This window comes from Heptranchias perlo, chromosome 24, assembly GCF_035084215.1.
Source record: "Heptranchias perlo isolate sHepPer1 chromosome 24, sHepPer1.hap1, whole genome shotgun sequence".
In the NCBI taxonomy this organism is placed as follows: Eukaryota; Metazoa; Chordata; class Chondrichthyes; order Hexanchiformes; family Hexanchidae; genus Heptranchias; species Heptranchias perlo.
The window spans coordinates 7,848,406-7,873,580 of record NC_090348.1 but is presented as its reverse complement, the minus strand read 5'-3'; the positions used below and the strand labels follow the sequence as shown (position 1 = coordinate 7,873,580).

General features: G+C 45.0%; 1 protein-coding gene across 4 annotated transcripts in view; it reads right to left on the bottom strand.

Moving 5' to 3' along the window:
- Nucleotides 1-21,736: 21,736 nt before the first annotated feature.
- sox5 (SRY-box transcription factor 5) overlaps nucleotides 21,737-25,175 on the bottom strand; it is a 270,199-nt gene continuing 266,760 nt past the window's right edge. For all 4 annotated transcript variants that reach the window (XM_068004705.1, XM_068004704.1, XM_068004706.1 and 1 more), the window contains one exon: nucleotides 21,737-24,386. In XM_068004705.1, coding sequence (XP_067860806.1) covers nucleotides 24,080-24,386 — 307 coding nt within the window. In that variant the 3' untranslated portion in view covers nucleotides 21,737-24,079. The remainder of the gene's footprint in view (nucleotides 24,387-25,175) is intronic.

Here is a 25,175-nt window from a genome sequence, read left to right as displayed (position 1 = left end):
TAAATGCAAGTTCATTCTTTCTTTCTGTTGTTGCTGTTTTTTTTGGATGCAGGTAGTACTGGCCTCCAAGAAGGGACGGAGTAGGTGATAGAATGCGACAAGTAATGGTCATAGCCCAGTCCGATTAGATTCAACTGGTCTGGTTATGATTATCTTCCGAGCCATGGCACAGTGACACTTGGCATTAACATGAGGAGTTCACTTGTTTTAGATGGGGCGGGGGGCAGATTTTCTGCAATGTTTTTGAAAGATTTGGGAACACAGACATTTCAAGTATCACTTGAGAGCTCTTAAAATTATCACAGTACTCAACAGGAGTATTACCAATGACCTTTGCCAGTAGCTTTTGAGAGAATAGTTATGCCATTAGGCAAGAAAGTGGCAACGTGCAGATAAGCGGCATTAGTGATCTTTTTGTGGGGGGCGGGGGGAGGAGGAGGGGGGAGGGGGAGGGGGAATGGTCTGTGTGACGCCCTGGTTCAATATGAAGGAATTCATCAGGAGGAGTCAAGTGTGATCTGGTTAGCATCAGTTTTATTTGCGCACATGGGGAAATGCTGTGACTGCACTGAGAACACAGTGAAAGAGTTAATTGGAAGCAACAGGAAGTGATATTCAGCTGCTGAACGACCACAGAGACTGGGATAAATTAATTTGAGAAAAATTGCGTTAAAGGATAGCTGATGGATAAGCAGTCATGGGAAATCTGTCTACGGGGAGGACAAATGAGAATAACTTGACTTTCATGTGACCCTTAATCTATTTATAGGAGGAAAAATCAGGAAATGAAGTACCTATCAACAGCAGTTTAAGTCAACAACTAAAATTAATTGCCTTTACTTTCAAACTCTTTTCCAGGCCACTGCAGACTACACACGAAGTTTCACACTTTCTCTGTTTTACCTCAGCCCCCACCCCAACTCAAAGGCCGTCCTTTCTATTCTCCCAGCCAATTAAATAAATAATTCCAAATCAAACCATTTGGTCATTAATTGGCTGATTTGGGAAGCAATCAGTGAGGGGACCCATCAATTCGGATACAACCTTTGAATTCCACATGGGAAACAACTAAATCTGTACTTTGTCCGACGCTGGGAACAGTAATAGGACACACTGATCTTGCCCAGTGCCTGGTGGACATGTAGAACACCCCTGGGCTGAGAGGGTAACTGATAGGCTGAAGGAGCGTGAGGTGCGGAAGAGTTAGAACTAGATTTTACATCATTGGGCTAATAGTCTTCAGTAGAACGATGTCAGCTGGCAACAGAACAGAGACTAGTGCTCACTGATGTCACCAAATGTAGTATATACAAGAATGAGGAAAGCATTCCCAAAGGTATTATTATGTGGGGCCTGCACATTGTGTAATTGCAGGTTCTTAATTTTGGAATGTGTTGGACCTGTTGTTTCTGAGGAGACTGGATATATGAAATCTATGTTATTTTGGTCTCCTCTTTTCTGTCAGCCCTTGTTCTGTGCTGCATTAATATTAAATGAAATCTCATTCCTCCATTATGCTGCAAAGTTGTGGATGAGCCCAGTGCTCCACAAGGCTTCGTAGCATGGCCATCTCCAACACTGCGTTATATTCTTTTTAATATTCATTCTCGGGATATGGGCGTCAATGGCAAGACCATCCCTAGTTGCCCTTGAGAAGGTGGTGGTGGGCCGCCTTCTTAAATAGCTGCAGGCCGTGTGGTGAAGGTACTCCCACAGTGCTGTTAAGTAGGGAGTTTCAGGATTTTGACTCAGCGATGATGAAGGAACGGCGATTTATGTCCAAGTTGGGATGGTGTGTGACTTGGAGGGGAACCTGAGGGTAATGGTGTTCCCAGGCACCTGCTGCCCTTGTCTGTCTAGGTGGGAGAGGTCACGGGTTTGGGAGGTGTTGTGAAAGAAGCCTTGGCGAGTTGCTCCTGTGGATAGTACACACTGCAGCCACCTTAATGTTCCTGGCACCATACACCCTTCACTGTGGTAGTCTAAGCAAGAAAACTTGAGCTCATAACTCAGACTGACACTCCAGTGCAGCACTGAGGGAGTGCTGCACTGTCAGAGATGCCATCTTTTGGATGAGACGTTAAACCAAGGCCCCGTCTGCCCTCTCAGGTGGATGTAAAAGGTCCCATGCCACTATTTCGACTCATAACTGGGCAGTTTTCCCTGGTGTCCTGGCCAAATATTTACCTCTCAACCAACAACTAAAACATACTATCTGGTCATTTATTTATTTGCTGTTTGTGGGACCTTGCTGTGCGCAAATTGGCTGCCACATTTCCTACATTACAACAATGACGACAATTCAAAACTACTTCATTGGCTGTAAAGCACTTTGGGGTGTCCTGAGGTAGTGAAAGGCACTAAATAAATGCAAGTTCTTTTTTTCTTTTCATCCTTGGTGCAGTGAATTTGTAACAGGATGACGTCCAGGCAGTGCATCCTTGGAGGAGGTGCCAGGCGGATGCAAAAGTCCAGGACACAAACACGAAGGATTTTAACCCTTCTTGCCCAGCAGAAACTGGGCAGGTGGGCAATGAAAATTGCCCAGGTCGGTTACTCGCCCTCCTGCTGCCGTCCGCGGTTTAGACTCAGGCTCCAGGGCGGGCGGCCGGCACGGTCCTCATCGACATATGCGGAGGGTCCGATGATGTCATCGGGATCCGAATGCTATTTTAACGCTGGCCTGAGCAGGAGACACCACCAGGTCAAGCCGAGCAAGAAGATCCGGGAGCAGAAGGGGTCATTTGAGGTAAGTATTTTTTTTTTACTTTCCTGGTGGGGCTCAGAGGAGTAGGAATGCTCTTACGGGCCCCACAAGGAATGTTTAGGCCTCCCTTGCCCCGGACTTCCAACACCCTTCTCTCCCGTGAGACCCACCTGGAACAGCCCCTTTGCCCAACACCCACCTGCATGGTGATTGAGGGCAGCCCGATCTTCCACAGGCCGGCAGACACTTACTGCCCACTTCCCGCCCAGAATGGACAGGAAGTGGACTGGCGGCATCTTAATGAGGCTGAGGAGTTAAAATAGCCCGGGCCTGTTATGTGATGCGGTTGATGAGTCTCTAGCCCAACCCAACACCCCAAAACTGGCCCGCAGTTAAAATCAGGACCAACGTTAATTAATTAATTTCCCTGCCCCCGGAATACTCTGCCACCCACCAGGCACACAAGTGGCACTGTGAGAGAAAGGAAGATGAGTCATGTGACATTCATACCCAGCTACTACAATATTGGCATCTCGGGAGTCAAAGGTACCCAGCGTTAAAGGGACACTACCCCCAATTTGGACTGGGGTGCAGGACATTCCTTTGCTTCCATGCTCATTTGATTCTGACCCGGGCGATTTATTTTTAATTCATGCCATTTCTGGTTTGTTTTCTTAGCCAGTCTATTTCCTGTCAGCCCAGCCAGATGTTTTTTGTTCCTCGTAAGGAAATGTCCAAAATTATCTCAATCTAAGTTGGGTTCTTTATGCCTCGCTAACAGCCATCTCACACTGCCCCGCCATTCTGAGACACACTTTGTCTCACAATGCATTTTAAAATAAAAGATCGGTTTCTCCAGCAGGAGTTTACAGAGGACAGCCCAACATATTGAGCTAAGGAAGCATTCATGAATGTCTGGCTATCACAGTGTCATAGTAGGCACGGCACAGGAAGAGGCCATTCGGCCCATCGTGCCTGTGTTGGCTCTTTGAAAGAGCTATCGAATTAGTCCCATTTTCCTGCTCTTTCCCCATAGCCCTGTAAATGTTTTCCCTTCAAGTATTTATCCAATTCCCTTTTGAAAGTTACTATTGAATCTGCTTCCACCCACCCTTTAAGGCAGTGCATTCCAGATCATAACAACTCATTGCCTAAAAAAATGTTTCCTCATCTCGCCTCTGGCTCTTTTGCCAATCGCCTTAAATCTGTGTCCTCTGGTTACTGACCTTTCTGCCACTGGAAACAGTTTCTCCTTATTTACTCTGTCAAAACTGTTCATGATCTTGAACACCTCTATCAAATCTCCCCTTAACCTTCTCTGTTCTCAGAAAAACAATCCCAGCTTCTCCAATCTCTCCACATAACAGAAATCCCTCATCCTTGGTTCCATTCTCGTAAATCTCCTCTGCACCCTCTCTAAGGCCTTGACATCCTTCGTAAAGTGTGGTGCCCAGAATTGAACACAATTCTCCAGCTGAGGCCTAACCAGTGATTTATAAAGGTTTAGCATAACTTCCATGCTTTTGTACTCTATGCCTCTGTTAATAAAGCCCATGATCCCACATGATTTTTTAACCGTCTTCTCAACTTGTTCTGCCCTCCCAAAGATTTGTGTATGTGCACCCCCAGGTCTCTCTGTTCCTGCACCCCCTTTAAAATTGTACCATTTAGTTTATATTGCCTCCCCTCATTCTTCCTACCAAAATGCATCACTTCACACTTCTCTGCGTTAAATTTCATCTGCCACGTGCCTGCCCATTTCACCAGTCTGTTTATGTCTTCCTGAAGTTTGTTACTATCCTCCACATTGTTTACTACATTTCTGAGTTTTGTGTGGTCTGCAAACTTTGAAATTATACCCTCTGTACCCAAGTCCAGTTCATTAATATAGATATATGTAATCTACAGATGCGGTTCCTGTGTTGGTGCCAAGCTGCTTGCAACTCATGGGGAAGCAAGGCTGAGGCACTATCAGGCCGGACATCACTGATAACCACGTAGAAAACATCCCATTCTCCAAATCACTTCAACGAGTCTGAGTTCATGGCAAATTTAAATTGCTTCAAGCGAGAATGGGGCCTGTTTCTGGTTGGGGCAAAGATCACCTTGAACAAAAGGTAGGAACTGCATAAAATTATCAGGGCCAGAGTGATCTCCTGGACGAGTTTCGATCGCCTCGGGGTGGGGGGCGCGGGTGGGGGGGGGGGTCGCAGAGGAATTTCCCAGATTTTTTTTTCCCAAATTGGTTTTTGTTCTGGTTTATCGCCTCTCCCAGGAGATCACATGGTTTCGGGTGGGGTGGGGAGTGTATATATTGTGATGCACAAGGTATCACAATTTATGTGGGACTGGCTAGATGGACCAGAGGGTCTTTTCCTGTCCATCATTGTTTGTATGTTCATAAACTAGTAGTGTTTCTTGCTGTGTTACTGGTTAACCAGGAGGGCCGGGAAAACAGGTGACAACGGGTGTGGAGGGAATGCCTAATTAGGAGAGTCGGCCCAGCCTTTGTTTCATAGAATCATGGAATCATACAGCACAGGAGGAGGCCATTCAGCCCATCGTGCCTGTGCTGGTTCTTTGAAGGAGCTATCCAATTAGTCCCATTCTCTCTGCTCTTTCCCCATAACCCTGAACATTTTTCCTTTTCATGTAGTTATTCAATTCCCTTTTGAAATTTACGATTGAGTTTGCTTCCACCACCCTTTCAGGCAGTGCGTTCCAGATATGACAACTCGCTGCGTAAAAATGCTTCTTTCTGACCTGCAATTCTGTACTCTTCTCATTTTAGTGAGTTGGTGTTTGTGGCCAGTTCCTATGAGATTCTCAACAAAAACCCAATTTAATGCAAAAATATTTAAATGCATGCCCAGCATGGTTCAGCAGTGCTTGAATTGTTTTCTTCTATTTGTCCATTTGGAATGGCAGCAAAAGAAAGAAGGAATTCAAATTTATATAGTGCCTTTCACGACCTCAGGACGTCCAAAAGCGCTTTACAGCCAATGAAGTGCTTTTGAAGTGTAGCCACTGTTGTAATGCAGGAAACGTGGCAGCCAATTTGCGCACAGCAAGGTCCCACAAACAGCAATGTGATAATGACCAGATTATCTGGTTTTAATGTTGTTGGTCGGGGGATAAATATTGGCCAGGACACCGGGGAGAACTTCCCTGCCCTTCTTCCAACAATGCCGATCTTTTACATCCTCCTCAGACATAGCATTGCTTTATGTTCTCATCCGAAGCTCCATGGGTGTTGGCCAATTTGCACACAGCAAGGTCCCACTAACAGTACACTTGGCATCACTGCGTGTGAGAGGTAAGCAGTTTTCTTTTCACTGCTGGGCCCCTGACGTCCTCATCTCTGTCCTCCTCAGCAGAGCTGGGAGAGGGCCTCACCCTCCGGCGAGCTGTCTCCTGGACTGTCCCTGCCACCACTACCTGTCCTTGCTGGGTGCACCAACAGGTGCAGACCCCTCCAACACACTCTCTAGCTGGGGTGCCAATCTCCGTGTTGGTGTTTCGTGCCAGCTGTGGCTCAGTTGTTATCGAATTTCGCCTGAGTCAGAAGGTTGTGAGTTCAGAGGCTTGAGCACAAAATCCAGGCTGACACTTCAGTGCAGTACTGAGGGAGTGCTGCACTGTTGGAGGTGCCATCTTTTGGATGAGGCGTTAAACCGAGGTTCCGTTTGCCTTCTCAGGTGGACAAATGTAAGCAATCTTACAACACCAGGTTATAGTCCAGGTTATAGTCCAAACTGTTGGACTATAACCTGGTGTTGTAAAATTGCTTACATTTGTCCACCCCAGTCCATCACCGGCATCTCCACATCAGGCCTTCTCAGGTGGATGCATGCCACTATACCGAAGAAGAGCAGGATAGTTCTCTCTGGAGTCCTTGTCAATATTTATCCCTCAACCACCATCACTAAAGAAAACAGATAATTTGGTTATTTATCTCATTGTTTTTTGGGGGACCTCGCTTTGCGCAAAGTGGCTGCCGTGTTTCCTACATTACAACTGTGACCACACTTCAAACAGTACTTCATTGGCTGTGAAGCGTTTTGGGACATCCTGAGTTCATGAAAGGCGCTATAGAAATGCAAGTCTTTTATTTTCTTTTTTAATGCTGGAACAGGTGACAGTGCCTTCCCTAAAGGATTGTTCTCCTTCTTCTTGGGTGAGCTGTGGCTGTTGAGAAGGAACTGGAGGCAAGAGAAAAGGGACAATAATTAGGATGGCTTCTGAGAAGCCAGGGGGCCTTGTCTGCGACTCATTTTCCCCATTTCTCCTTCCAGACCGAACCAGGCAGAAGGGCAGGGAACCTCCCTTTAAGAGATGCACGGCCACTTTAAATATAGTCTGGAGGGCACACCTGAAATTGCGCTAAGAAAATGGGGAAGTTTCCTGTTGAGGAACAGTCTGTAGAGGCTCTTAGTATTCTGGGAGCAAATAAAAATAAATACATTTTATCTAAAACATATTTATTTTAAAACGGACAAAAAAATGTATTGGTTGAGGATATGAAGTGTGGCTTTAATTTGACTGTCAGTGTTGGAGACAGAGTGACAGGCTGGGGTCTGCTCACCCCTCTCTTTCGTACAGGCAGTAAAGATCTATGCTGGGGGTTCAGGGAAGAGGACTTACGGGATTCTCCGTTTTCTGAGCCAATATTATCACTACTCCTCTTGAGTGGAAAATCCAGCCAGATTTCTGCTAAAAGGTGTCAAGGGAAATGTTCAGACTGCTGGTAGTGTCAGTGCCAATTGCCACCAGGCAGAATATTGTATTCTGGTTATTAAAAGTATTTTGTGCAATGTTAAAGCCACTCCACTCAATACTCAATGAATATGGCCAAAAGCATCAAATTAACCAGGTATTGCAGTGCCATGTCGACAGAGGAATTTGGTGCAAAAGTGTTAAAAACTTGCCTGATAATATTGCATGGCCGGAGCATTTCTGAGCTTTGTTTCGCTTCAGAGAGGGAAGGAAAGAAAATCAGGATTCTCAAAGCACGCCCTCCTAAGAGTTGCTTCAAAAACTGTATTGTCAGAGGCCCGGAGTAATATCAGAGGCCCAGAGTATTGTCAGAGGCCTGGAGTAATGTCAGAGCCCAGAGTATTGTCAGAGGCTGGAGTAATGTCAGAGCCCAGAGTATTGTCAGAGGCTGGAGTAATGTCAGAAGCGCAGAGTATTGTCAGAGGCCCGGTTATGTTGATAACTATATACTCTTCCTAAAAGCTAATTAATCTGGAATTGTCACACCATTCCACAAATTCTTATCCAGTATATATCAAGAAGCCACAAATGCTGACATCTCATTGGGTGATAGTTAGCAAACTGCATCAGTCAGAAGTGTAAGCATTCAAATGGAAGGTTGGAATAATCCATACATGGTATAACCAGGCACAGATGGAGGCCATTTAGCCTGTCCTACTATCTACAGGATGCAGTGCAGCAACTCGCCGTGGCTTCTTTGGCAGCACCTTCCAAACCTGCGACCTCCACAACCTGAAAGGACAAGGGCAGCAGACGCATGGGAACCCAATCACCTCCAAGTTCCCCTCCAAGTCACATACCGTCCGACTTGTACATATCTTGCCTTTCCCTCGTCGTCACTGGGTCAAAATCCTGGAACACATTACCTAACACCACTGTGGGAGCAAATAAAACTGTTGGACTGTAACCTGGTGTTGTAAGATTCTTTACATTTGTACACCCCAGTCCATCACCGGCATCTCCACTTCAAAAAGAAGGGCAAGGGCAACTGGACATGGGCAATAAATGCTGGTCTTGCAGAGAAGCTCATATCCCCAGAATGATTTTTTTTTTAAAAGGCACCCTGAAAGGACTAAGAAACACCAAGGAACAAACACAAAGTTGTTCAACAAGTTATATTCGGAGAATGTTAAACGCATGTACTGCTGCCTCATGCAGTTTGCTAAACTGTGTTCCCTTCTCTGAATCTTCCTCAGACATTATGCTGCAAAACAAATTAACCTAATGTACATTAACCGAATCTCAAGTGGCCTCTATTGGAATGTATCCACAGTTACTGCACTTCATTGTTTTTCTGCCATTCAGCAGTTAACTATTCTATCAGACTGACACAGCATAAAGTCCAGCTGCCACCACTCAGCACCTGTCAATTTTATTTAAACAAGGACGTATATTCCTCTGTTTTTCCAGGGGAAGAAGTGCATAGAATCATAGAATCATACAGCACAGAAGGAGGCCATTCGGCCCACCGTGCCTGTGCCAGCTCTTTGAAAGAGCTATCCAATTAGTCTCACTCCCCTGCTCTTTCCCAATAGCCCTGCATATTTTTTTCTTTTCAAGTATATACCCAATTTTGAAAGTTACGATTGAATCTGCTTCCACCGCCCTTTCAGACAGTGCATTCCAGATCATAACAAGTTGCAGCGTATATAACATTTCTCCTCAACTCCCCTCTGGTTCTTTTGCCAAATATCTTAAATCTGAGTTCCTTGGTTACCGACCATCCCACCAGTGGAAAAGGTTTCGCCTTATTTACTGTGTGTGTGTTAGAAAATGGGTAAGACTAGTGAACACAGGAAAATATACCCTGGAAGGTTGTCCTATTCAAAATTGCAACCAGTCTCTGTAACGAATGTCAATCCTGAAGGTACATCTGAAAGAAAACAGGAACACGATAAACAGGGACTCAGGGCCACCTGAATTTGATTGTATATACTGAGGCTCATATTCCACCCCAGCTTTTTGTCGTCTGCAAACTTGGAAATGTTACATTTAGTTCCCACATTCAAATCATTGATATATATTGTGAATAGCTGGGGCCCAAGCACTGATCCCTGAGGTACCCCACTAGTCACTGCCTGCCACCCGGAAAAAGACCTGTTTATTCCTACTCTCTGTTTCCTGTCTGTCAACCAATTCTCAATCTATGCCAGTATATTCATCCCAATCCCATGTGCTTTAATTTTGCACACTAACCTCTTGTGTGGAACCTCATCAAAAGCCTTCTGAAAATCCAAGTACACCACATCCACTGGTTCTCCCCTATCTATTCTACTCGTTACATCCTCAAAAAACTCCAGTAGATTTGTTAAGCAACCCATGCTGACTTTGTCCAATCCCATTAATACCCTCCAATGTTCTGTTATCACATCTTTTATATATCCTTCTATTCCTTTCTCCCTCATGTGTTTATCTAGCTTCCCCTTAAATGCATCTATGCTAGTTGCCTCAACTACTCCTTGTGATAAGGAATTCCATATTCTAACCACTCTCTGGGTAAAGAAATTTCTCCTGAATTCCCGACTGGATTTATTAGTGACTATCTTATATTTATGGCCCCTAGTTCTGGCCTCCCCTGCAAGTGGAAACATCTTCTCTATGTCTACCGTATCAAACCCTTTCATAATCTTAAATACCTCTATCAGGTCACCCCTCAGTCTTCTTTTTTCCAGAGAATAGAGCCCCTGCCTTTTCAATCTTTCCTGATAGGTATAATCTCTCAGTTCTGGTATCATCCTAGTAAATATTTTTTGCACCTTCTCCAGTACCTCTATATCCTTTTTATAATATGGAGACCAGAACTGTTCACAATACTCCAAGTGTGGTCTAACCAAGGTTCTATACAAGTTTAACATAACTTCTCTGCTTTTCAATTGTATCCCTCTAGAAATGAACCCCAGTTTGCTTTTTTCCCCCTCTGCTCCTCTACTCTATTTAGACTCTCATTATCCAAGCTGTATGTGGCCCCCCCTTATTCTTCTTATCAAAATGCACCACCTCCCACTTATCTATATTGAAATTCATTTGCCAATTACACGCCCATTCTGCAAGTTTATTAATGTCTTCCTGTATTTTGTTGCAGTCCTCCTTGGTATTAACTATACCCCCACTTACCCAATTTGGTGTCGTCCACAAATTTTGAAATTTTTCTTCCGATTCCCGAGTCCAAATCGTTTATGTAAATGGTGAACAACAGTGGTCCCAGCACCGATCCTTGAGAATCCTCTTTGTCCAAGCTTTTGGACAGCTGTCCTAATACCTCCTTATGTGGCTCGGTGTGAAATTTTGTTTGATAACGCTCCTGTGAAGCGCCTTGTGACATTTTACTACGTTAAAGGCGCTATACAAATACATGTTGTTGTTGTTGTTGTTGTTGTTTGTTGAACACCACTTCCCACTTTTTCCCAGTCTGAGTAACTACCTTTAACCCCTACTCTCTGTTTTCTCTCTTGTAGCCAGCTTGCTATCCATTCTGCTACATATCCCCTGACATCACATGTCCTGACCTTAGTCATGAGCCTACTACGCAGTACTTTATCGAAGGCCTTTTGAAAATCCAAATAGATTATATCTACTACGTTACCCTTGTCTACTCTTTCTGCTACTTCTTCAAAGAATTCAATAAGGTTGGTCAAGCATGACCTTCCCTTCTGAAATCCGTGCTGGCCTTTATTTATTTTATTTTCAGTTTCTAGATGTTTTTCTATTACATCTTTGAGTAAGGATTCCACTATCTTTCCTACCACTGATATTAAGCTAATTGGTCTATAGTTCCCTGCACTGGTTCTATCTCCTTTTTTAAATATAGGAATCACATTAGCTGTCCGCCAGTCCTCTGGCACTATTCACTTTTCCACTGAATTTTTATATATATGATGTCGTTTGTGCAGAGTGGAGGGATAGGTCGTAAGGATGGAGACGATGTACAGGAAGATAAGAATGGAATAATAAAAGCCATTTGCCTGTTGTTCCCTCCAAGGTAATTAAGCTAAACTGCAGAACATCTATCTAACCTAACATCTAACTTTCTTTTCAACTTTAACCATTCATTTTTCCATGATATGGTACTGTTACATTCCAATGGATGTTTGATCATCTTTATTATTCAGTTTATGGTGACTGAATAAGTCAAATTCTGCACTGTTTTAGGGATTGCATTCCACAATTATCCCTATTTTCCCTGTGAAAACAGCATAGCAGTGGCCTTATTTCTACCCTGTTACCAGCCCAGTATTTATCTTTACCTTTTGTTAAAAGGCTTTAGATAGACACGGTATTAACTGCTGTTGCTGGGCGATTATAGTAGATGTCCATTATAATTTTGCAATAAAATCCTGTCTGATCTCTAGTCTCACTTTCACCATCCACATTAAACAGCTTCTATACATCTACATTATCCATCTTAGAAGACCCAGATCAGACCCACTTTTAATATTTTTTCCAATCAAAATAGATTTAGTCCAGTTGAGTCTTGTAACTCAGAGCTTTAATTCCCAGAATCAGCCTTGATGCTATTTCATCAATTGTTCACTGGTGCCCAAAATTCTATACATTCCAAATATGATTTAATCAGTGAACTATGCAAGGTTATGATAATGATAGGGTAGGGAGATAAAGTAGGATTGTGATAGGGAAGTACTGGAGGCTGGGCATGATTGTAATGGAGAAGAATAGGAGACTGAGCAGGATTGTGATGGAGCAGGTGGAAGAAAAGATGAGGTTGGGTTCTGCTGCAGCACAAGGAAGAGAGTCTAGGCAGGGGCATGATGGACCAGATGTAAGGGAGAGTAGGCAGATATATGATGGAGGAGATGGAAGGACAGTAGGCAGGAATATGATGGAGGAGATGTAAGGAGAGTAGGCAGGAGTATGATGGGGGAGATGCAAGGAGTGTAGGCAGGAGTATGATGGGGGAGATGTAAGGAGAGTAGGCAGGGGTATGATTGGGGAGATATAAGGAGAGTAGGCAGGGGTATGATTGGGGAGGTGTGGGGAGGGTAAGGGAAGGGTATAATGGAGCAGATATAAGGAGAATAGGCAGGGGTGTAATGGAGCAGATGTTGAGGAGAATGGGCAGGGGGCACAATGGAGCAGATTTTGGGAGAATACGCCAGGTTATGATGGAACAGATGTAGATAGAGCAGGCATGGGTATGAGGAGCAGGTGAGGGGGAGATTAGGCAATGGTATGATGGAGGAGATGTCGGCAGAGTAGGCAAGTGTATGATGGAGCAGATATAAGGAGTGTAAACAAGGTTATGATGAAGCAGATGAAGGGGAGAGTAGACAGGGATGTGATGAAGGTTGTAGGGAGAGCGCAAGCAACAACAACTTGCATTTATATAGCACCCTTAACGTAGAAAAAAGTCCCAAGGCGCTTCACAGGTGCGATTATCAAACAAAATTTGACACTGAGCCACATAAGGAGGTACTAGGACAGGTGACCAAAAGCTTGGTCAAAGATGTAGGTTTTAAGGAACATCTTAAAGGAGGAGAGAGAGGTAGAGAGGTGGAGAAGTTTAGGGAGGGAATTCCAGAGCTTAGGGCCTAGACAGCTGAAGGCACGGCTGCCAATGGTGGAGCAATTAAAATCGGGGATGTGCAAGAGGCAAGAATTGGAGGAGCGTAGAGATCTCAGAGGGTTGGAGGGCTGGTGGAAGTTATAGAGATAGGGAAGGGTGAAGCCATGGAGAGTTTTGAAAACAAGGATGAGAATTTTAAAATCGAGGCATTCCTGGACAGCGAGCCAATGTAGGTCAGCGGCCACAGGGGTGATGGGTGAATGGGACTTGGTGCGAGTTAGAATATGGGCAGAAGAGTTTAGGATGAGCTCAAGTTTATGGAGGGTGGAAGATGGGAGGTCGGCCAGGAGAGCATTGGAATAGTCAAGTCTAGAAGTAACAAAGGCATGGATGAGAGTTTCAGCAGCAGGTGAGCTAAGGCAGGGGCGGAGATGGGTGATGTTAGGGAGGTGGAAGTAGACGGTCTTGGTGATGGAGCAGATATGAGATCGGAAGCTCATCTCAGGGTCAAATAGGACGCCGAGGTTGCGAACGGTCTGGATCAGCCTCAGACAGTGGCCAGGGAGAGGGATGGAGTCGATGGCTAGGGAACAGAGTTTGCAGTGGGGACCGAAGACAATGGCTTTGGTCTTCCCAATATTTAGTTGGAGGAAATTTTTGCTCATCTGTTGGACAAGCAATGTGACAAATGAGAGACAGTGGAGGGGTTGAGGGAGGTGGTGTTGAGGTAGAGCTGGGTGTTGTCAGTGTACATCTGGAATCTGACATCGTGTTTTCGAATGATGTCGCCGAGGGGCAGCATGTAGATGAGAAATAGGAGGGGGCCGAGGATAGATCCTTGGGGGACTCCAGAGGTAACGGTGCATGAGTGGGAAGAGAAGCCATTGCTGATTCTCTGGCTACAACTGGATAGATAAGAATAGAACCAGGCGAGTGCAGTCCCTCCCAGCTAGACGACAGAGGAGAGGCGTTGGAGGAGGATGGTGTGGTCAAACATGAGAAAGGCTGCAGACAGGTCGAGAAGGATGAGGGAGGGATAGTTTACCATGGTCACAGTCACATAGGATGTCATTTGTGACTTTGATAAGGGCCGTTTCAGTACTGTGGCAGGGGTGGAAACCTGATTGGAGGGATTCAAACATGGAGTGGAAGGAAAGATGAGCATGGATTTGGGAGTAGACAACACGCTCAAGGACTTTGGAGGGGGAAAGGGAGGTTGGAGATGGGATAATAGTTTGCAAGTACTGAGGGGTCAAGGGTGGGTTTTTTGAGGAGGGGGGTGATGACGGCAGATTTGAAGGGGAGGGGGGACAGTACCTGAGGAGAGGGAACCGTTAACAATATCAGCTAACATGGGCCCAGGAAGGGAAGTTGAGTGGTCAGCAGTTTGGTGGGAATAGAGTCGAGGGAGCAGGTGGTGGGTCTCATGGTATGATGGTAGGGGTATGATGGGGCAGATGAAGGGGAGAGTAGGCAGGGATATGATGGGGCAGATGTAGGGAGAGTAGGCAGGGGTATGATGGGGCAGATGTAGGGAGAGTAGGCAGGGGTATGATGGGGCAGATGAAGGAGAGAGTAGGCAGGAGTATGATGGGGCAGATGTAGGGAGAGTAGGCAGGGGTATGAGGAGCAAATGAAGGGGAGAGTAGGCAGGGATATGATGGGGCAGATGAAGGAGAGAGTAGGCAGGAGTATGATGGGGCAGATGTAGGGAGAGTAGGCAGGGATATGATGGGGCAGATGTAGGGAGAGTAGGCAGGGATATGATGGGGCAGATGTAGGGAGAGTAGGCAGGGATATGATGGGGCAGATGTAGGGAGAGTAGGCAGGGATATGATGGGGCAGATGAAGGAGAGAGTAGGCAGGGGTATGATGGGGCAGATGTAGGGAGAGTAGGCAGGGGTATGAGGAGCAAATGAAGGGGAGAGTTGGCAGGGATATGATGGGGCAGATGAAGGAGAGAGTAGGCAGGAGTATGATGGGGCAGATGTAGGGAGAGTAGGCAGGAGTATGACGGAGCAGATGTAGGGAGAGTAGGCAGGGGTATGATGGGGCAGATGTAGGGAGAGTAGGCAGGGGTATGATGGGGCAGATGTAGGGAGAGTAGGCAGGAGTATGACGGAGCAGATGTAGGGAGAGTAGGCAGGGGTATGATGGGGCAGATGTAGGGAGAGTAGGCAGGGGTATGACGGAGCAAATGAAGGGGAGAGTAGGCAGGGATATGATGGGGCAGATGTAGGGAGAGTAGGCAGGAGTATGACGGAGCAAATGAAGGGGAGAGTAGGCAGGGATATGATGGGGCAGATGTAGGGAGAGTAGGCAGGAGTATGACGGAGCAGATGTAGGGAGAGTAGGCAGGGATATGATGGGGCAGATGTAGGGAGAGTAGGCAGGAGTATGACGGAGCAAATGAAGGGGAGAGTTGGCAGGGATATGATGGGGCAGATGTAGGGAGAGTAGGCAGGAGTATGACGGAGCAGATGTAGGGAGAGTAGGCAGGGATATGATGGGGCAGATGTAGGGAGAGTAGGCAGGGGTATGATGGGGCAGATGTAGGGAGAGTAGGCAGGGGTATGACGGAGCAAATGAAGGGGAGAGTAGGCAGGGATATGATGGGGCAGATGTAGGGAGAGTAGGCAGGAGTATGACGGAGCAGATGTAGGGAGAGTAGGCAGGGGTATGAGGAGCAAATGAAGGGGAGAGTAGGCAGGGATATGATGGGGCAGATGTAGGGAGAGTAGGCAGGGATATGATGGGGCAGATGTAGGGAGAGTAGGCAGGGGTATGATGGGGCAGATGTAGGGAGAGTAGGCAGGGGTATGACGGAGCAAATGAAGGGGAGAGTAGGCAGGGATATGATGGGGCAGATGTAGGGAGAGTAGGCAGGGATATGATGGGGCAGATGTAGGGAGAGTAGGCAGGAGTATGACGGAGCAGATGTAGGGAGAGTAGGCAGGGGTATGAAGGGCAAATGAAGGGGAGAGTAGGCAGGGATATGATGGGGCAGATGTAGGGAGAGTAGGCAGGGATATGATGGGGCAGATGTAGGGAGAGTAGGCAGGGGTATGATGGAGCAGATCACCGAATTACAGAATCCCATAGAATGATACAACATAGAAGGAGGCCATTTGGCCCATCGTGCCTGTGCCGGCTGTTTGAAAGAGCTATCAATTAGTCCCATTCCCCCGCTCTTTCTCCATCGCCATGCAATTTTCTACCCTTCAAGTATTTATCCAATTCCCTTTTGAAAGATATTACTGAATCTGCTTCCACCGCCCTTTCAGGCAGCGCATTCCAGATCATAACAACTCGCTGTGTAAAAAAATGTTTCCTCGGTTCTTTTGCCAATTACCTTAAATCTATGTCCTTTGGTTTCTCCTTATTTACTCTATCAAATCCCTTCATGATTTTGAACACTTCTATCAAATCTCCCTTTAACTTTCTCTGTTCTAAGGAGAACGATCCCAGCTTCTCCAGTCTCTCCACATAACTGAAATCTTTCATCCCTGGTTTCATTCTAGTAAATCTCCCCTACACCCTCTCTCAGGCCTTAACATTGTTCCTAAAGTCTGGTGCCCAGAATTGGACACAATACTCCAGCTGGGGCATAACCAGTGTTTTATAAAGGTTTAGCATAACTTCCTTGCTTTTGTACTCTATGCCTCCATTAATAAAGCCAAGGATCCCATATGCTTTTTTAACAGCCTTCTCAACTTGTCCTACCACCTTCAAAGACTTCGATACATACACCCCCAGGTCTCTCTGTTGCTGCACCAGCTTTAAAATTGTACCATTTAGTTTATATTGTCTCTCCTCATTCTTCCTACCAAAATGAATCACTTCACACTTCTCTGTGTTAAATTTCATCTGCCATGTGTCTGCCCATTTCACCAATCTGTCTATGTCCTCCTGAAGTCTGTTACAATCCTTCTCACTGATTACTACATTTCCAAGTTTCGTGTCATCTGCAAACTTTGAAATTATACCCTGTATACCCAATATATATCAAAAACAGCAGTGGTCCTAACACTGACCCCTGGAAAACACCACTGAATACTTCCCTCCAGTCTGAAAAACAACTGTTCACCACTACTCTCTGCTTTCTGTCCCTTAGCCAATTTTGTATCCACGCAGCAACTGTCCCTTTAATCGCATGGTCTTCAATTTTGCTAACAAGTCTATTATGTGGTATTTTATCAAACGCCTTTTGAAAGTCCATATGTACAACATCAACCACACTACCCTCATCAACCCTTTCTGTTACTTCCTCAAAGAACTCAATCAAGTTAGTCAAACACGATTTTCCTTTAACAAATCCACACTGGCTTTCATTTATTAACCCATATTTTTCCAAGTGCCAATTAATTTTGGCCCGGATTAAAGTTTCCCCCACTGCTGACATTAGGCTGACTGGCCTATAGTTGCCGGGTTTATCCCTCTCCCCTTTTTTGAACAGGGGTGCAAAATTTGCAAACCTCCATTCCTCTGGTAACACTCTCGTATCTAAGGAGGATTGGAAGATTGTGACCTGAGCCACCACAATTTCCACCCCTATGTCCCTCAGTAAGCTAGGATCCCGTCTAGACCGGGTGACTTTTATACTTTGAGCACTGGGAAACTTTTTAGTACCCTCCTCTTTATTTCTTTTTATCCTATCCAATTTCTTTGCTACCTCCTCCTTTACTGTGACATTGGCAGCATCCTCTTCTTCAGTAAAGACAGATGCAAAGTATGCAAAGCCATGCCCTCTGCCTCCACAAAAAAAAATCCTTTTTGGTGCATAATCAGCTCCATCCTTCCTTTGACTACCCTTTTACATTTATAAAAGACTTTTGAGTTACCTTTTATGTTAGCCGCTAATCTATTCTCATACACTCTCTTTGCCCCTCTTATTTCCTTTTTCAATTTTCCTCTGCACTTTCTGTATTCAGCTTGATTCTCTACTGAATTATGAACCTGACATTTATCAAAAGCCTCCTTTTTCTGTTTCATTTTAATCTCTATCTCTTTAGTCATCCAGGGAGCTCCAGCTTTGGATATCCTTCCTTTCTCCCTCGTGGAAATGTGTCTAGTATGTACTCAAACCATCTACTCTTTGAAGGCATCCCGTTGCTCATTTACTGTTTTACCTGCCAATCTTTGATTCCAATCCACCTGGGCCAGATCCCTTTTCAACTCACTGAAATTTGCCCTCCTCCAGTTGAGCATTTTCATGTTTGATTTTACCTTGTCCTTTTCTATAACTACTCTAAATCTAATGGTATTGTGATCACTGTTTCCCAAATGCTCCCCCACTAAAACATACTCCACTTGCCCCACTTCATTCCCCAGAACTAGATCCAGCACTGCTTCCTTTCTTGTTGAGCTGGGAACTTTTCAGGAATTCCTCCCCCTCTTTGCCCTTTACACTGTTACTATCCCAGTCTATATTGGGATAATTGAAGTCCCCCATTATCACTACTCTATAGTTCTTGCATTTTTCTGCAATTTGCCTGCAAATTTGCTCCTCTAACTCCTTCCTAATATTTGGTGGCCTATAGTATACACTCCGCAGCGTAATAGCTCCTCTATTGTTCCGTAACTCTAACCAAATAGATTCTGTCTTTGACCCCTCAACTACATCATCCCTTTCCAGTGCTGTAACAGTATCTTTGATCTATACTGCCACGCCCACTTCTTTTTTCCCTATCTTCCCTGAATACATTGTAGCCAGGAATATTAAGTGCCCAATAAGTCTCCTTGTGCCTGCAACTCACTAACCTTATTCACCACACTCTGTGCATTTACACACATGCACTCTTAACCCATCTTAGTCTGCCTTGCATTTCCCCCCTGTCTGATCCTTCCTATTTCTGAACTACTCTTTATTCTAATCCCATTTGTCTCTCCCAATCCTCTGTGTATCTTGTATCTCCTCTCTAATGCTTCATCCTGGTACCCCTCCCCCTACCAAATTAGTTTAAACCCCCCCAACCCCCACAGCACTAGTTAACCTCCCTGCTCGGACATTGGTCCCAGCCCTGTTGAGGTGCAACCCGTCCATCTTGTACAGGTCCCTCCTGCCCCAGAACTGGTCCCAATGCCCCTGGAATCTGAAGCCCTCCCTCCTGCACCATTTCTCCAGCCACGCATTAACCTGTCTTACTTTACTATTCCTATACTCACTAGTGCGTGACACTGGTTGTAATCCAGAGATTACTACCCCTGAGGTCCTGCTCTTTAATTCCTCCCTAACTCCTGAAACTCTGTCTGTGGGACCTCAACCCTTTTCCTCCCTATGTCATTGGTTCCAACATGGACCACGATTTCTGGCTGTTCCCCTTCCCCCTGCAAAATGTTCTGCACCAGTTCAGTGATGCCCTTTACCCTGGCACCAGGGAGGCAACATACCATGTGGGACTCATGGTGGTTGCAGAATTGCCTGTCTATCCCCCTGACTATTGAATCCCCTATAACCACTGCATTTCTACACTTTGCTGTGCCCCCCTGTGCAGTCACTTGCCCCACGGTGCCACGGATGTGCTCTAGACTGCACTCCCCCGAGGAGTCGTCACTCTCCGCGGTATTCAGCACTGAAAACTGGTTTGTGAGTGAAGCACTCCCGGAGAATTCCTGCACTGCCTGCCTCTTCCTACCCTGCCGGATGGCCACCCACTTACTGTCATCCTGAACTCTGTAGCTGTGGGGTGACCACCTCCTGGAACGTGCGATCCAGGAAATTCTCAGCCTCCCGTATACCCTGCAGTGACTCCAACTACTCCTCAATCTCAGAAACCCTGAGGCACTTCCTGCACATGTGGTTATCCAGGACACATGAAGCATCCTGGAGTTCCCACATGGCACAGGAATTGCAGGCAATGGGTCTCAGCTGTTGCATGATTTTGCTTAAAAGTCTATCTACTTACGTTATATATGAAACCTGTACAAACATCCCCAAAACAACTGCAAAAAACGGACACTTATTGACAGTCCTAAATAACTTATATTGTAATAGATACAAGTTGCACCTTGAAACCACAGACACTCGAAAATTACAAACTACGGACAGACTCCAATGCACTAAGTCCATTTCCAACTTAAAACATAGGACACGCAGGTAATCGCGAGGCGGCAGTGGCTGAAACGGCACTTGCGGAATGGAGATATTTTTAACCAGCTTTTATAGCGGCAGGCAGGTGTAGGGAGAGTAGGCAGATGTATGATGGAGCAGATGTAGGGAGAGTAGGGCAGGTGTATGATGGAGCAGATGTAGGGAGAGTAGGGCAGGTGTATGATGGAGCAGATGTAGGGAGAGTAGGGCAGGTGTATGATGGAGCAGATGTAGGGAGAGTAGGGCAGGTGTATGATGGAGCAGATGTAGGGAGAGTAGGGCAGGTGTATGATGGAGCAGATGTAGGGAGAGTAGGGCAGGTGTATGATGGAGCAGGTTTAGGGAGAGTAGGCAGATCTATGATGGAGCAGATGTAGGGAGAGTAGGGCAGGTGTATGATGGAGCAGATGTAGGGAGAGTAGGCAGGTGTATGATGGAGCAGATGTAGGGAGAGTAGGCAGGTGTTTGATGGAGCAGATGTAGGGAGAGTAGGCAGGTGTATGATGGAGCAGATGTAGGGAGAGTAGGCAGGTGTATGATGGAGCAGATATGGAGGGAGACCAGGCGGGTGTATGATGGAGCAGATATAGGAGATATCTATCAGGAAGAGTAAGAGTTCAGTTAATGATGTGATGGAGCAGGTGGGATAAAGACAAGAGACTGGACAAGATCATGATGGAGTGCTGGGAGAGAAGATTATATATGAGAGCACACAGGGCTATGGTTTGCGAGAAGATTAAACAGTATTGTGATAGAGGAGTGGAAGATGAGAAGAGTGAGCAGAGAATGGGAGGTGGGTGAAGAATGACTAGATGAGCACTGAAGTGATGCCTAGTCAGGGAAACATTTCTTCAGGACAGTAATAACTTACTGTTATTCACAATTTAGCAAAACAGAGTGAAATCAAGATGCAAGATGTGCAATTCCACAGATGAGCAGTGGTATCCTGTAACTGAATTAGTTTTGCTATGAAACCTAACCCATGGTCGCCTTTGTGCTAGGACTCGTTAAAAGTCACACACTGTGGTGTGACGCTGGAGGTGAGTGTTCAGTTGATATTAACTCTGTCCTGACTCCTACATTAGTTGCACAAACTGGGGTGGGGGGGGAAATGAGAAGTTATTCCAAGGTCCAATCTGCCCTTTCATAAATGATCCCATTGCACTATTCGAAGAAGAGATGGGGAATTCTCCCCAGTGACCTGGCCAATATTTATCCCTCAACCAACATCACTAAAACAGATTATCTGGCTATTTATCTCATTGCTGTTTGTGGGATCTTGCTGTGCACAAATTGGCTGCCGTCTTTCCCTACAGTAAAAGTGACTATCCTTCAAAAGTACTTCATTGTGAAGTGCTTTGAAACCCCAGCCCTTTCCTTTTTTCTCGTTCTTTAAGTGTTGCTGACTTCACTTGAGAAAAAATGGACGGGAAATGTAATAAGCTTCAATTCAATTTGGGCTCCTTTTTTAAAAAAAAATGTCACAAATGCTTGAAAGACTCAAAGATAGAGCACGAGGAGATCGGGAGCGTGCTGAAGTTTTTTTTTATTCGTGTCTGGAACCACTAAAGGCTGTAGGGGGCAATGCAGAAACAGATGCTGTTAACACGTCTGCTTTTTTCAGAGTACGAGTACTCCTGCTTTTATTGTGGCATGAATGATAACATAAACAAAAAAACATGAAAATATACAACTTATATTACACTATGTGTTATGAACAAAATATAAATCTATAATTCTATGTTATATTTACATATCTTTCTTTAAATTTCAAGTGAGATGGTAGATTCAGTTTACTTTGTTTTAAGCTCCACTCGATTTGATTGTCTTCCTGAACACAATCTGTGTCTAATAATTTTTAGAGCCAATGTTGGCCAATAAATACATTTTTTTTTAAAAACAGTACAGCATCAGTAGAACTGAGTAGTCTGAGATCGGGAATTACAGAATGCAAAATGCCAGCAAAATGAGAATTCCAAACAAAGAGCAAAAAAAGGATAAAATAAAAAGCAAAAAAAATATATAGAAAACTCCGACACAGTTTCCGCTGTTGGCGTGTAGATCACAAACGGCTCACAGCCATGAAATCATGGTGAAACCTTACTGGAGCTAAAACAAAGTACTCTTGTAGTCTAGAGTCACATAAATAAACAGAGCGCCAAAAACAAAAAAAAAATGGTCGAAAAGCCCAGCCAATGTGAGACTAAAGCCCCACACAAGTCAGAAATTTGTTCACACAGTCAAGAAAATAAAACAAAAACTGGTTTCACATTTTACATAAAGTGATATAAAACACTTGGTTCTTTTTTTTTTCTGCAATTTTTTTTTCAGTACAGAGTGCTTTAGCGAATCAGCTCTAAATGACCATGACAATTAAATAGAAATGAGATTATGAGAGAATGGTCTCATTTCAGTCCCAACAAACAGTCCAATTATTTTCACGCCTGCTGATTAAACATCGTAACATGACATCACTAGGACTTAAAGAACAAAAAGAAAAAACTGTTTATATCTAAAATACCAGGCTTAAATATCTACAGCTACAGAATGCTGCATTGCCAATCAATTAGATAGAACTGAGGAAATAAATTATACATAACTTACTAACTGGGGAATAGCTGACCATCATTTTACACTATTAAGAAGAGGCAGTTAAAATTGAAAAATACAGTCAAAAAATACAAATTAAACACTGACATGCAGTATATGATCAGCTAGTCCGCCTTTAACAACAAAGCCATTTTATTTTCATTTATTCAAAATCGGATTTTTTTTGGGGGTGGTGGGGGGAGGGATGAAACGTTCCGACTCCCAAAATCCATTCGAGGTACAGTTTCACATACCGCGCCAATGCCAGGTTGGCACCGTTTTGGCAAACGGGAAACTCTGGCGGGAATAGGTTTCGCTTCCGGGTTTGTTTGCTTGTTTACGTTTTCCCCCCCCCCCAAGTGCCCGTCGGTTGTTTTTTTTTTATTAAGTGCTACGAACGCAGACGGAAACCCCCGTGAGAACTGAAGAAAGCGACCGCCTCAGAGAGGCCGCTGGGAAACAATGTCGGGGAAGAAATGGCGGCTTGGCGGCGGAGGGAGTCGGAATGGACATTGAGGACGTGGAATTTCATTCCCCTATGCTGCTTTGCTATCACTGTCTCCGACACCTTATAAAGTACCATAACACACGCACACACACACGCGCACGCACACGCACAGAATCCACGTAATAAAAGTTTCTCACGTCTTCAGTTATCTCCCCTTTCACCTGAGAACTGCACCTACAGTCTCCTACAAATCTCGCCAGCTGCTGGTTTGGAAATGTGTCTGGGATTGTCTAAGACCCAACAATATCCCTAGCTTAAGACTGTAGGAAAACGCATGAACTAATTCCAACAATTACAAATTTTGGCACTTGCTAAGAGTTGCATTTTGAAACAGTGTGCAACAAACAAAAAACAAAAGTACTCTATGAGGGTGCAACAGTTTGTCCATATTCAAGAAAATAGATTCCTTTGAAACAAAGGTAACTTGAGAGCAAAAACAAACATTTTTTTTTCCTTAATCCATCCAAAAAACAAGAACAAAAAAAAAAGAGAACACCTTTTATTGTGGCACAAGAAAAAAAAACAACAAAACACATTCACAAGCCACTTGTTGGCACTTTGTACCTGAGTGAGAATTTATAGAATCTTGTAGAACGACAGCCCGCAAGTCTAGACAAAGCTCAGGAGGGTAAGACTTCAGTGCTGGGGGATAGCAGCTGATTTTACTGGCATCGTTTTACCCATAGCTTATCATTTTTTCCCATGCCTGTACCATAGGCCGAGGTCTAGTAGTCAGTAAAGTTCTGACTATATCCTGTTTTTATTAAGACTAAATAGTTTTAAGTAACAGTCAGTGTATCAGATAGTCAAAATGTGCTTAGCCCCTGGTAGGATGAACCAGACGGGGTGATTTTATCTCGCCGGCGGAGGCTCCTGGCCCCATCCCCGTCAGTCGGCATGCGCTGCCACGTGATTCTCATCGTCACTGCCATAGTCTGCGTCTGGATCGTCCTCATCCTCGTCCTCGTACTCATCGTACATCCCTCCGTTCAGGTTGTTGATCCTCAACTCCTCCTTCACCTGGGCCTCCCCCGATTTGAGGCTGTAAGTGCTCTGGATGACAGGCATGCTGGGCTCTGGGCTGCTGGACATGCTCGAGTGCTCAGAGGGGATCCGGGGTGACGGCATCCCTGCCATAGCAATGGCACCAGGATACACCACTCCAGCCGTAGTAATAGGGATCTGACCTTGCTGTCTGTCGACACAAAGACAAATGTGATGTACATTAATAATGGCATGGATGCTTGTTGGAGAGTTTAGCTATGTTTGCACTTACTTCCTGTCCAAAAAAACTTACTTTCTGTTGTCATATTTTGCCACACTGTTATGTCAACTTTTTCCATTATCAATTCCTACATTTATAAAGGTCTATGTAAACACAGCACGCTGCAATTGCAACTTCCTACCAGCGGTGGTGCTGTAGAGCGTGTTTTCATAAAATTATACAGCACAGAAGGAGGCCATTCGGTCCATCATGCCTATGAAAGAGCTATCCAATTCGTCCCACTTCCCCTGTTCCATCCCCACAGCCCTGCAAATTTTTTCTTCTCAAGTCAGAGCGCCTGAGGTAAGGAGAGCGGACCTGGTTGGAGTTCGGGGCAGAGCGTCGGATTGGATAAAGAGCGAGGGGCGTCAGGGAGTGAAGTAAGAAAATTAAAATTGACGTCAGCACAAGAGAAGGAGCTGATTGGTTGGTAGCTGGTGAATGTTTCTTTTTCTGGTGAGTTTTTTTTAAGTCTTTAGTTTATTTTCAGTTAAGCTTAGTTAATAATTGAAAAAATTGAGGCATGGCAGGGCAGCTCAGTCCCATCTTGTGCCACATGGGAACTCCAGGACGTGTCCTGCATACCCACAGGCGCAGGAAGTGTCATCAGCTGGAGGAGCTCGAGCTCCGGGTTTCGGTGCTTGAGCAGCAGCTCAAGCATCCGCGAGGCTGAGAGCTACGTAGATAGCACATTTCAGGAGGTGGTCACCCCGCAGCTTA